The 13,135-nt window shown below is 37.9% G+C and overlaps 1 protein-coding gene across 1 annotated transcript in view; it reads left to right on the top strand.

Moving 5' to 3' along the window:
• Window positions 1–3,807: 3,807 nt before the first annotated feature.
• The window catches only part of LOC130906048 (formin-binding protein 1), a 110,270-nt gene continuing 100,942 nt past the window's right edge, over window positions 3,808–13,135 (top strand). The window contains exon 1 of the mRNA XM_057819938.1: window positions 3,808–4,200. Within this exon, the coding sequence (XP_057675921.1) occupies window positions 4,177–4,200 (24 nt within the window). The 5' untranslated portion in view covers window positions 3,808–4,176. The remainder of the gene's footprint in view (window positions 4,201–13,135) is intronic.

Here is a 13,135-nt window from a genome sequence, read left to right as displayed (position 1 = left end):
TTGCTGCTGGTCCGCTGTCTGTGACGTCATCAGCACCGTTAGCTTTGGATGCTAGTAAAATTAGCTCAATTTTTCCTTTTCTTCAAGTTTTTGGGGAACTCTTAAATTGAATGTATAAACTGGAGAAACTGTTCTTTCTCTAGTTAAGTTTTTTGATATTAATGACGTGTGCGCTTTCTGTGGAAAAGACATGGAAACAATAAAGCATTTATTTTTTGGATGTGTGGAAACAAAAGACATTATTTGTTACTACACTTACCCCAGAGAGAATAGTTTTGAATATTTAATACATTGCATAATTCTTTGTGCTAAATTTCTTATTCACAAGCAAAAGATTGCAAAGAAACCTCCCATATTTGCATTTTTCCAGTCAAATATAGATTATACACACTTAAATCTGTAAGACTAATTAGCAATAAAAAAGTAATAAATTGATGAGAATATACAGTATGTTTTTTCCCCTGAAGCCTTCTGTTGAAAATGTATATAGTATTTTTACATGTTAAACTGTATGTTTTATTATTATTATCATTGTTATTATTGTCTTTTATATTGCAATGATAATGTAACCGTGATTGCATATGTATGTGTCATTCTTTTTTTTTTCTTCTTCTTCTTCTTCTTCTTCTTCTTTTTAGGTCAACGGACTGTTTTGTAAAGCAGATGTTTGTATGGATGTAAATTCGAATTAACAAAAAAAGTGGGTAAAAAGTCGAACTTAAAAGCCAACATTAAAATGTTGGACTTCCAAAAAACTTTTATTTTGTTTTAAAAATCCAGGAATCAACACCCACAATTTGTTGTAAACTATTTTATTTTGGAGTATTTTTCATTGAATTAACACAAAAGATTGATAAAACAACACAAAACTTGATTTGTCCTAATCAGGAATGACAGGAAATGAGTGAAGAGTAGTACAGTAAATGAAAATAATTAAGAATTTAAGATTGGACAAAATATCTTAAAAATTCATGCGAAAATATTTGTAGAAAACAACAACCTTCTTTACAAATGACAAATTATTTAAAAATATGTATGAATATATTGTAATAATTATAACACACAATTGTTAAAATTACAGTAATCATATATTTTAAATTCAAACAAATAATTAAATACACAACTATTGTGCTCTCCTGGGTTACGTTTAGTTTGAGAATGATAAATTGCAGCTTTTTTTTTTTTAATTGTACCTGTCATAATTCTCATTGTCTTATATTACGCTACATTAGTTTACTTCAATTGATCCGGCTATATTGACTTGTCAATCCCCAGAAATGAGACTAACATGCACATAATGGGATTGGCCATGCTAATCCAATTTTTGGCCGTGTAATCTGAGGCTGCCTTTCTGGAGTTTTTCGACTCTGCTTGACACGATTTGGGAGATTAGGACGGATCGTTGGATCTTCCTGAATTGATCCTGATCCTTGAGTAACTGCAATCATAGCAGTAAGACGCATGATTGATCTTTTTCTCAATTTTTTACAATCACATTTGAACTGGAGTGTGTAGACTTTTCAAATCCACAGTGTTTTCTTGAACATCAGACTCTTTAGTCAAGAATTAGTTGTGCATATTTTTGTAAAAAAAGCAATATACTGAACTACAAACTCACCTTTGACGGTTATAGACTTCCATACCATTTTGGATGGATTGGGCTGGCTGCAGTGTCAGTGCCATTGATGGTAATTGACGTCCAATAAACACTACTAGCCCAGGTTTATGTATCGTATAGTGAAGGGGTGTCAAACATAAGGCCCACAGGCCGGAAGCGGCACACCAAGGGGTCCAATCCGGCCCGTGGGGATTTCTGCCAAACAGGCACGTTGTAGCTCTATCATACTATACATACAAAAAAAACCCCATGCTTTTATTTTGACATACCATAGATTTGTGATTTTTGTGATCAAGTGAATGCACTACTGCACTTGGCTCACCTTCGTGTCCGCGGTTACATTCGTTCATTCACCTCCTCCCAGTCAAAATGGACGTCTGGCACTGTCAATGGCAGCCAAAGCGTTAACAAGGAAGTGCCTCTTTGAAGTTGGCCCCCCTTCAGATGAAATTTTTATAAAAATGATGCCAATTGGTTGTGCTTCGTTTGTGCTGTAAAAATTTTCTATAGACTCCAAAGGTTTTGTAGTTATTCTACTTTTAATTTAGAGTGTTGACATCACGCAGCCGCCCCATGTACGATGGAACGGAACCACAATAGTTTTCTTCGTCTGTGCTGGTTTGTGCAGTAAAAATTTTTGTTTGTGCTGCTACAGGTTTAGAGTTATAACAGATAGTGTTTTTTTAGGTCATCCAGAGTCCACCCAGTGTTTGTGCTGTACGTGTGCTGTACGGCACCATTTTTAGCCGGTTTGATTCAAAATGGGGGCTGGTTGACCTCAGATTGACCTAGAAAAGAATTGTAAATATCTCAATAACGATAGCAGCACAAGCAAAACTTTTTACAGCACAAACGAAGCACAAAGGATTCACATCATTTTTATATAAATTTGCACCTGATGTAGGGCCACCTTCCCATAGGTCAAGGAAGTGACCCAAAAATGCCACAAAACCAACAGGAAGTGACACAAATCAACAGGAAGTAAACTGGAAATGCCCCCAAATCGACAAGAAACAGCTCGGAAATGCCAGAAAAATCAACAGGGAATGATCCAAATTCTAGGAAGTGACCCATAAGTATCTTAAAATTTCATGGAAGTGACGCAAAATTAACCAATTGCCTGTCACTGACAAAGATAGACATACCATTGACTTAAACTGGGAGAAGTGGCTGTGAATGTTCATCTTCCAGTACCATTGACAGTGTTTGACGTCCAATTCATTTTGACTGGGAGGGGACGAATGAAAGTTCGTTCTAGTTCAGGTCAAAATGGATTGGACGTCAGGTGCCGTCAATGGCAGCCAGTGAGTTTGGACAAAAATGAATTAGTCCGGCCCATATGAGATCTAATTGCCATAAATGTGGCCCGCGAACCATAATGAGTTTGAGAACCCTGGTATGGTGTATGTGTTGTGGTAGTTATGAAAAATAAGAAAATTTATATTGATATAGTCTGTTATAAAACATGTACACATTTTAATCATTCACTCATTCATTACTCCTAACATTAACATTGACTATAAACTAAAATTCAATAACCATACTAATATAATACAATTTAATACAATTTAAACTGTTTCAGTCGTGCTTTCATCAGCGCTAGCGTGTTGTCGTTTTCTGCCACTGAGTGGTGCTGTTGTTTTAACAACATTCTAATTCGTGAGCTCAACAAGATTTTTTTTTTTTTTTTTTTACATAAATTTATTTAAGAAAACTTTATCTTCGGCGAAAATACTGCATAAGTTTAACATACTCGTTTTTCTTGTAGTCTTTAACCAAATGTTGACAATTTGTTAACCTACGACAAAGTCCATGTGTTATACAGTAGTTATACAGCATACCCATGACGTCATATCATATAAATACATTTGAACAATTTTGTTGTTAAAACATTAAAGACATTTTGATGAAAACCGTTGTTTTTAACAAAACGGCAAAATCTAAAAAATGACAGTGCTGTGATTTCCATTGATTGAATGGATCGTTGCCTAACCAATCGATGTATTGATCCTCATCGATTTATCGTTACACACTATATGTTCCTTCACAATTCACTGCACGTTAGCACTTAAATTGAAGAAAGAATGAGGCCATAAAAAGAAGGATAGGAGAAAGTAGTTAAGCCCACTGGGGGGTGCCGTTCAATGAAACATCTGCCCTGGTGGGTGTGCCCAATGGGGGGCGCTCCTCCCTCCTTCCCTTCCCTTTCAAGCCTCACTTCACGTGAAAACATCTGCGAGGAGACTTTACACTTGTGTTATTTGCTAAAAAAGGACAACTAAGTAAGCCCACTCTGCGGGACCACCCCCCACTACTCATTGCAGTGCACGCGCACTAGCCGAGCGAGCAGCTGTCATTGAGTCCTGGCGGGAACGCGCGTGGGCGCTGCATTGACCGAGGATCCATCCACGAGCTCAAGATGAGACGGTGAACCCCCCCGCCCCCCAGAGCAACGGAAAAGGATTTTATCGTCTTTTAGAATAATAATCATTACAATAAAGATAGCAACAACAAGCAGACGCGTCGTGGATTAATTCCGAGGATAACGTCCCGAAACCATGAGCTGGGGCTCAGAGCTATGGGTAAGTCATGCTAATATTACATTTTTTTTTCTTATAACAGTAATGTCCTTTCCCCCCCGCTGGCTGCTCATGTTGACGATAAGATACGCAGCAACGACGTCAACCTGCAGTATTAGCCTGGCTAGTCCCTAGTTCAACGCATGCAAGCTAATTTGTCTAGCACAACTAGCTTCCTTTAGACCCCTTGATCGTTTTTCTTTATGTTTGATGTCGTCACCTTTTGCTAAATGGTCGACGTCGTTGTTGGACGTCCATTTTGGCAGAACACGTTAGTTACGGCACACACCCCCTCGCAATAACAACATGTAGTCACCATCCATCCATCCATCCATCCATCCATCCATCCATCCATCCATCCATCCATCCATCCATCCATCCATCCATCCATCCATCCATCCAACTGGTTGCTGCCAACCCTCCTCGTCAAAATGGATTGGACGTCTTCAGTGGTTGATGAAATAGTCACTTTTTTTTTTTTTTTTAACTTAAGTACAAATACAGGTGCAAAAACACAAGTCAAAGTACAAGTATCTAAGAAAAAAATGTACTCAAGTAAAAGTTCAAAGTACTCGCTTAAAAATTTACAAGATAAAAAGTATTTTGTCCCGATGCAAAAATGGAAAAAAAAACAGTGATAGATGTAGCGATCCCGAGCGATAGCAACATCAGGAAAAAAGAACACGAAAAGCTGGAGAAATATCAAGGGTTGAAGGAAAAGTTGGAGAAAATGTGGGGAGTGAAGGCAGCATTGGTGCCAGTAGTAATCGGGACACTAGGGGCAGTAACCCCCAAGGTGGGTGCATGGCTCCAACAGATACCAGGAACAACGACCAACAACCAACGTCCGTTCAGAAGAGCGCAATCCTAGGGACAGCTAAGATCCTGCGCAGAACCCTCAAGCTCCCAGGCCTCTGATAGAGGACCCGAGCTTGAAAGGACCATACCGCCTGGGTGGGTGAGACGACATCTGACGAATAAAGAATGGGCCAAAATTAGTCCTAATCGATGTGCCAGACTGATCTGCAGCTACAGAAAGTCTCTGGTTGAAGTTATTGATGCCAAAGAAGGGGGCCACAAAATACTAAATGTGATGGTTCACTTACTTATTTTTTCCCCTTCATTCATTGTTTGCATACTATTCCCATTAATACGGTGGCCGAGAGGTGTCAAGCGAAATGCAAAGTCCAGACACTTTGCAAATAGAAAAAAGCACGAACCCAAATTGCAACCGCTTTGCAAAAGAAAAAAAGCACGAATGCAAACTGCCACAACACGATCCCCAATTCCTAAAGCGCGATTGCAAATTGGCAAAAACACGAATCCCAACTGCCACAACACGACAGCAAATAGCTCGTAGCACAACAGCAAACGGCTGACAGCACAGCAGCAAAATCACGCAACACACCGGCAAGTGGATGACCCGGAAGTTTGAAAAAAAAAAAAAAAAAAAAAAAATTAAAGAAAACAACGACCCTTTATACACTTTAAATGTGCTTTGTAACCATCTATACGGACCTCCATGAAGTTGCCCCCACCCCGCAAATTTATTTTAAAATGATGTTAATCGTTTGTGCTGCAACGGTTTTGTAGCTACAGTATTATGCCTTTGTTGAGATATTAATTTCGAGTGGTGACGTCACTCGTAGCTTTTCCTCAGTTTAGCTCCCGCGGCTAATGGAGCCTACCAACTCTCTCAATAACAGAGGGGTGTCATAATAACTAGCACGATCATAACACAAATTCAGGGGACTTGAGATACAAATTTCGAGTGCTGACATCCCTCTAAGCCCCTCATTTACAGCAAAATGGTGCTAGCTAGTTTTTAGGACAACATAGTTATTGAGAGAGTTGGTACGCACCATTAGCCGCGGGAGCTAAACTGAGGAAAAGCTACGAGTGACGTCACCACTCGAAATTAATATCTCTATAAAAGCATAATACTGTATCAACAAAACCGTCGCAGCACAAAGGATTGACATCATTTTTATATAAATTTGCGTCTGATGGGGTGGGGGCAACGTCATGGAGGTCTGTATAGATGGTCACAAAGCACATGTAAGGTGTATAAAGTGTCTTCCTTTTTTTTGTTGTTGTTGTTGTTTTGTTTTAACTTCCGGGTCATCCTCTTGCCGTTGTGTTGCGTGATTTTGCTGCTGTGCTGTCAGCCATTTGCTGTTGTGCTACGAGCTATTTGCTGTCGTGTTGTGGCAGTTGGGATTCGTGCTTTTGCCAATTTGCAATCGCACTTTAGGAATTGGGGATCGTGTTGTGACAATTTGCATTCGTGCTACGAGCCATTTGCTGTCATGTTGTGGCAATTGGGGTTCGTGCTTTTGCCAATTTGTAATCGTGCTTTAGGAATTGGGGATCGTGTTGTGGCAGTTTGCATTCGTGCTTTTTCTTTTTTCTTTTGCAGAGCGTTTGCAATTTGGGCTCGTGCTTTTTTTCTATTTGCAAAGTGTTTGGACTTTGCATTTCGCCTGACACCTCTCGGCCACCGTAGATTAAAATATAAAAACCTATAAATATTTGGGTGATATTAGTTAAAACAGACAGTTTTTTCATCTGTGTGATTTTGACAAAGATCTGATCACATTTGATGGGGATTTTATGCAGAAATGTGAGAAATTCCAAAAGGTTCAGATACTTTTTTGATACCACTGTACATACATACATACATACATACATACATGCAGAGATCTGAGTCAATATTAAAAGAAAGAAGCAGAAAATTAATTGTCTGGAAAAAACAAGCAATAAAATTGACTGCACTGTAAACAGAAGCTTAACAGGCTAAAAAACTCCATAACTTTAATGACGGATTGCAAGCAACTATCAGGTCCATACCGCCACCTACTGTACAAGAGTATTGTGGTTTTTATTGGTAAATATCTTGTTTACCTGCCAATGTTGCTGCCTCTAGTGCTCAGTTACGGTATGGTTGCACAAAAGTAATGTGTAACGCAGGCGACAATTTGAAAAGTAGTTATGTAAAAAACAGATGTTGTGAAGTAAAAGTAAAAAGTACCACTTCATATTTGTACTCAAGTAAACTACAACTACACAAAAATGTAGTTATGTACAGTAACAAAGTACTTTTACTTTTTCACATTCCACCACTGGATGTCTATGACTGTCAGCGGCAGCCAAAGAGTTAATGATTGTTTCCAATACAAAGTTTCTACTTTTAATAACTACCACAACACATCCTCTGAATGCTACGCATGTACCTGGACTTACAGAGTTAATCGGACGTTTGTCCCCGTCAGAGGTGGGGAGAATAGCCAAGAATTTGGCTCAAGTAAGAGTACTGTTAAATCAAAATAATATTACTCAAGTAAAAAGAAAAGTAGTCATGTTGACGGCAGTGCTCTATGTCAAATACTTAATTTTTTTTACGCCGCTTTAAAGATGCCACGTGATTGAACAGGCCGGGGTGATCATAGAACAGCAAGCTTGGCTCTGATTGGTATAATGAAGTCATGTGATTATTGTTGCGACGTCTCATTAGTGAAACTGGCATCACTGTAAAAAAACAAAAAAAACCAAAATCTAATATGTAGAATAAAGAGGAAAAATAACGAGTGTAGCCCAAAGTAGCGGAGTAAGAGTAGCATTTGTTCTTCACAAATCTACTCAAGTAAAATTAAAAAGTTTAGCATTGTAAAACTACAGTTAGAAGTACATTTTTCTCAAAAAGTGCTCAAGTAAATGTAACGGAGTAAATGTAATGCGTTACTACACACCTCTGGTCACCGACAATGAAAACCAATAAGTTAATCAGGGGTTTCAATTAGGAAGGTCCCAGATCTGATCATGTGATCGGAAATCGGGCCGATCAGGCCATCTTTCAGAGGATTGGAATCGGGTGAAAAATATCGGGATTTTAATTTAAAAAAAATATACTGTATATTTTTTTTTTCTGCATAATGCTCGTACGGCCTCACACACTCCCTCAGTGCAGCTAGAGTTTGCTTGTTAAAGTTAACAATGATTGACAGGTTTGCAGTTTTTTTCAATTAAAAAAATAATTATAATTGTTTTTAACGGCTAAAAAGTAACAAAATAATCCAGAAATAAAATGGCATTACCAAAAGAAACAAAAAAACATTTTATACTCCGCAACACCCCCGGAAAAAGCGGAAAGTACTGTAAACGGTACAGTACAATGCAATTTGGTATCAGATTGGGACTCAGTATCGACAGATTCTCAAAATCAGTTGAATTGGACTTGGGTGCAAAAGTATGCAATTGGGATATCCCTAATATTGATAAATATTGCTTAATTATGGCATGACATTCTCATCTTGTTGATGCATAACACACAATCTCAATTACTTTACTTCTACTACTACTTTATTTATTACTTATTTTGGCTTGGAATCCAAAGTAGAATTCCTGTGTGTTTATTCCAACGATGCAGAATTGCACTTTCATTTCACAAGAGAAATAAATGTATTAAAAAAAAAAAACTAAACTACCCGAGCTTAGCATCAAACAATATAGAATGATAAATAAATTAAAATTTAAGTACAATAGAAGAACAATTGGCTAACTTGCATAGGAAAAGTCCGCTAGTTTAAATGCTGTAAAATGCATTTTTTTTTTTTTTTTTTACAAAGCTCTTAACAAATCGTTCAAACACATTGCCAAAAAAAACCCCCTGCTAAATATAGTTCAAAACAAAATAACAAACGCAAAAACAAACATTAGCGCGAACGAAAATATTCCTTATGTTGGTCTTAACAGGGATCAGCTGGATTCAGCCATGTTAGAAAGTTATGGCATATTTACTGTTGCTATTGAAGAGCAGTGTATCAAATCAATAAAACTCAATGGAACACTTTCAAAACAAACCATTACAGTGTCACTCTAATTAAACAAATCTTCGAAGCAGCAAAATTTGGAAGCTTTTTTATCGTTGAATTACTTGAGTTAATCAATTTTTGCAGCACTAAATCGAAGGGGGATTCAAATCCGGAATTGTTTTTTTCTTAACCATGAAAAATACTCAATTTTAGCTTTTGCCCAGCACAAATGGAATTTACTAGTTTTTAAACAAGGATGTTTTGTCCGACAGTGTGGCGACTGCTCCATCTGTTTGTGAGCATCACACACACCGTCATCAATCACCTGCTTTTGATTGTCAAGCGTTGACACGCCACTGCGGCGCTCCAGGTGGCATCAAGACTTCCGCAGGTGCACATTAAAACAGAAAATTCCTAGAAATGACGTTCCCGTTTTATTATGTCACACTCCAAAGCAAAGCCATTTATTAGCTTCGCTTTGTCCTGTCTTAAGTTAGTCAGACATTCGTAACGCGATCGTGGCAACAATCAAGATGACAAGACTTGTGTGTCAAAGCTATTTTGGCGACGATTGCGGGATTCCCGTCCTGGAGTGTTGTTGTGGAAAAAAGGTTGGCGGCTTGTCGCGGCAGAATTCATGGAGCATAGTGACAAACGGTGGTTTGTGTTTGTCTTGGTTTGTCTTGCCAGCCAGGAGGAAGACTCAGTTGTATTTTAGCAATCCTTCTCCCCCAGGGCACCTTTATTACAGTGTAATCACAATGTCTTACCCCTGGGTTTAATAGGGATAAACATAAATCACAACGGCTTGATCAAAGTGGAAGTTCATTGCAAGTACGCTAGCATGATTGTAGAAACTCGAACTTCTGAATGTACTCAACTTTATTTGATTAACTTAACAAAAGTCATGTATTCAAGGGGTCGGAACCTCTGGGTAACTCACGATAGGATACGATTTGCGATACAAGGCTGACGATACAACAATTATCGATACATGGGTAAGGAAATCATTCTAATCTAGGATATTCTACAAAACAACTAATAAACACAAAAACAAGATCTTTTAATCCTTCTGCTGTGAGTTTATCACTAGTATACGTCCAATCCATTTGAACTGGGAAGTTCAAATTCATTTTGACTGGGAGATGCAGGAAACAATCTTGAGTTAACATATTAATAGCCTTTTTAGAAAAAAAAATGCCCCCAAAAATATTACAAGAATATCTGAAATGTTTTTTTCAACACAAATGTTTAGATTTTTTATATACACCATAGGTTCTTATGGATGCAAATACAAATCTAATGAGTTATATTAAAAAACAATCTTTTAAATTAAGGAAGATTTGACTAAAAGTCCTGATTTTGAAAATCTTAAAACAAGTCAATGTCAATTAATGAGTTAACCCCTATCATTTTTAAAACCATACTTTGTTTGGCCAGTTAAGTTCAGAGGTGGGTAGTAACGCATTACATTTACTCAGTTACATTTACTTGAGTAGGTTTTTGAGAAAAATGTACTTCTGAGAGTACTATTATATAAAAAGAATCATACATTGTAAGCAGTTACTCACAATGTTACTCATCACCTAAGTATTCTTTTCAATGAATACTTCCTTACTTGTACTTGAGTAAATTTTTAGATGACTACTTTTACTTGAGTCATAATATTTAGAAGTAACGCTACTCTTACTTGAGTCAATTTTTTGGCTACTCTACCCACTTCTGGTTAAGTCAAATATAGAAGTCAATCTTCTCTTTCCTCTTGAAAGACATTAAGCGGCCTGGACATACTGTAGTTAAAAGTGCTGTATGGAGTTTGTCACTTTTTCTAAAAAGTCTGCAGTCTGTGTTAAAATAATTCATGCTTGTACAAACAGAAAGCATGAGCATTTGGCCCATCAAATCAGCTCTAGAAATGTTAAAAACAGCAGACGTAATTTTTTACTGTTGGTAGCAACTCTTAAGTGGTTTAGAAAAGTGTTTTTGCCTAGCGGAGACTAGGCGGAGGCTTGGTGAAACAGCTCTGATTTGACTAAAAACCCTAATCGTGGAAAACTTAAACCGAGTCAACAGCAGTCAATGAGTCAACCCCAATGATATAAAAAAACATATTGTGTTACAGTAGGGCAAATAAGTAATTAGTCAACCACTATTTCTGCAAGTTCTCCCACTTGATAATATTAGAGAGGCCTGTAATTGTCAACATGGGTAAACCTCAACCATGGGAGACAGAAAATTACATTGTTTGATTTTTAAAGAATTTATTTGCAAATCATGGTGGAAAATAAGTATTTGGTCTATACCAATAGTTCATCTCAATACTTTGTTATGTACCCTTTGTTGGCAATAACGGAGGCCAAATGTTTTTTGTACGTCTTCACAAGCTTTTCACACACTGTTGCTGGTATTTTGGCCCATTCTTCCATGCAGATCTCCTCTAGTGCAGTGATGTTTTGGGGCTGTCGTTGGGCAACACTGACTTTTAACTCCCTCCTCACCCCGTGGCGTCAAAATTATAACAAGAACGGGGAGCAAAAATTCCAGAACCACACGGGGGGACCTAGAGAATGACCTACAGAGAGCTGGGACAACAGTAACAAAGGCTACTATCAGTAACACAATGGAACTCCAGGGACTCAAATTCTGCACTGCCAGATGTGTCCCCCTGCTGAAGAAAGTCCACGTCCAGGTCCGTCTGCGGTCCGCTAAAGAGCATTTGAATGATCCAGAAGAGGACTGGGAAAATGTGTTATGGTCAGATGAAACTAAAATAGATTTTTTTTGGTAGAAAACAGGTTCTCGTGTTTGGAGGAAAAAGAATACTGAATTTATTTATTTATTTTTATTCTATTTGTGATTAAATGCGATTTTTATGTATAATTTTATTTCCTATTTTGATTGTCTTGGTTTTTACGTTGTATTGATCTAAATGTTATTTTTATGATCTTCGAGTGATGTAAAGCACTTTGAATTGCCTTGTGTTGAATTGTGCTATATAAGTAAATTTGCCTTGCCTTGCACCATACCCACTATGAAGCATGGGGGTGGAAACATCATGCTTTGGGGCTGTTTTTCTGCAAAGGGACCAGGATGACTGATCTGTGTAATGGAAAGAATGAATGGGGCCACGTATCGAGAGATTTTGAGTGAAAATCTCCTTCCATCAGCAAGGGCATTGAAGATGAGACGTGGCTGGGGTTTTCAGCATGACAATGATCCCAAACACACAGCCAGGGCAACAAAGGAGTGGCTTCGTATGAAGCATTTTAAGGTCCTGGAGTGGCCTAGCCATTCTCCAGATCTCAACCCCATAGAAAATCTGTGGAGGGAGTTAAAAGTCTGTGTTGCCCAATGACAGCCCTAAAACATCACTGCTCTAGAGGAGCTCTGCATGGAGGAATGGGCCAAAATACCAGCAACAGTGTGTGAAAAGCTTGTGAAGAGTTACAGAAAACGTTTGGCCTCCGTTATTGCCAACAAAGGGTACCTAACAAAGTATTCAGATGAACTTTTGGTATTGACCAAATACTTGTTTTCCACCATGATTTGCAAATAAATTCTTTAAAAATCAAACAATGTGATTTTCTGTTTTTTTTCCACATTCTGTCTCTCATGGTTGAGGTTTACCCATGTTGACAATTACAGGCATCTCTAATATTTTCAAGTGGGAGAATTTGGACAATTAGTGGTTGACTTAATACTTATTTGCCCCACTGTAAGTCAAATACAGAAGCCAATCTTTTGTTACCTCTCCTAGAGCACAAAGAGGCCTGGACATAGTTAAGTCAGGAATATATTTTTCTTTCTTGGGATCGGCGGTAAAGGAGGGGTTCTTTAATTTACCTGGTGCAAAGTTCACAGACAAAAGCACTTGTACACCACATTCTTTGTTTTTTCCCCCTGATGTCAGTATATTTTCTTAGCTGTCGTGCAGCATAGCCTTTAGGCCACTTTACAGGCCCGAAATCTGGAAAACATTTCATTCCAAGAAGTTAATACACTACTGGGCTACCAATTTTATTACAGTCAGATGCTAGCTCATTTCATTGTAATACAGACACTTGTCCTGCTTAGAAATAGACACAGGTTGCTGTTATTTGTTATCTTGTCCTACTTTAACTATCACA

This window comes from Corythoichthys intestinalis, chromosome 17 (genome assembly GCF_030265065.1).
Source record: "Corythoichthys intestinalis isolate RoL2023-P3 chromosome 17, ASM3026506v1, whole genome shotgun sequence".
Lineage (NCBI taxonomy): Eukaryota > Metazoa > Chordata > Actinopteri > Syngnathiformes > Syngnathidae > Corythoichthys > Corythoichthys intestinalis.
The sequence above is the reverse complement of the archived record's forward strand: the minus strand, read 5'-3'. Positions and strand labels throughout refer to the sequence as shown.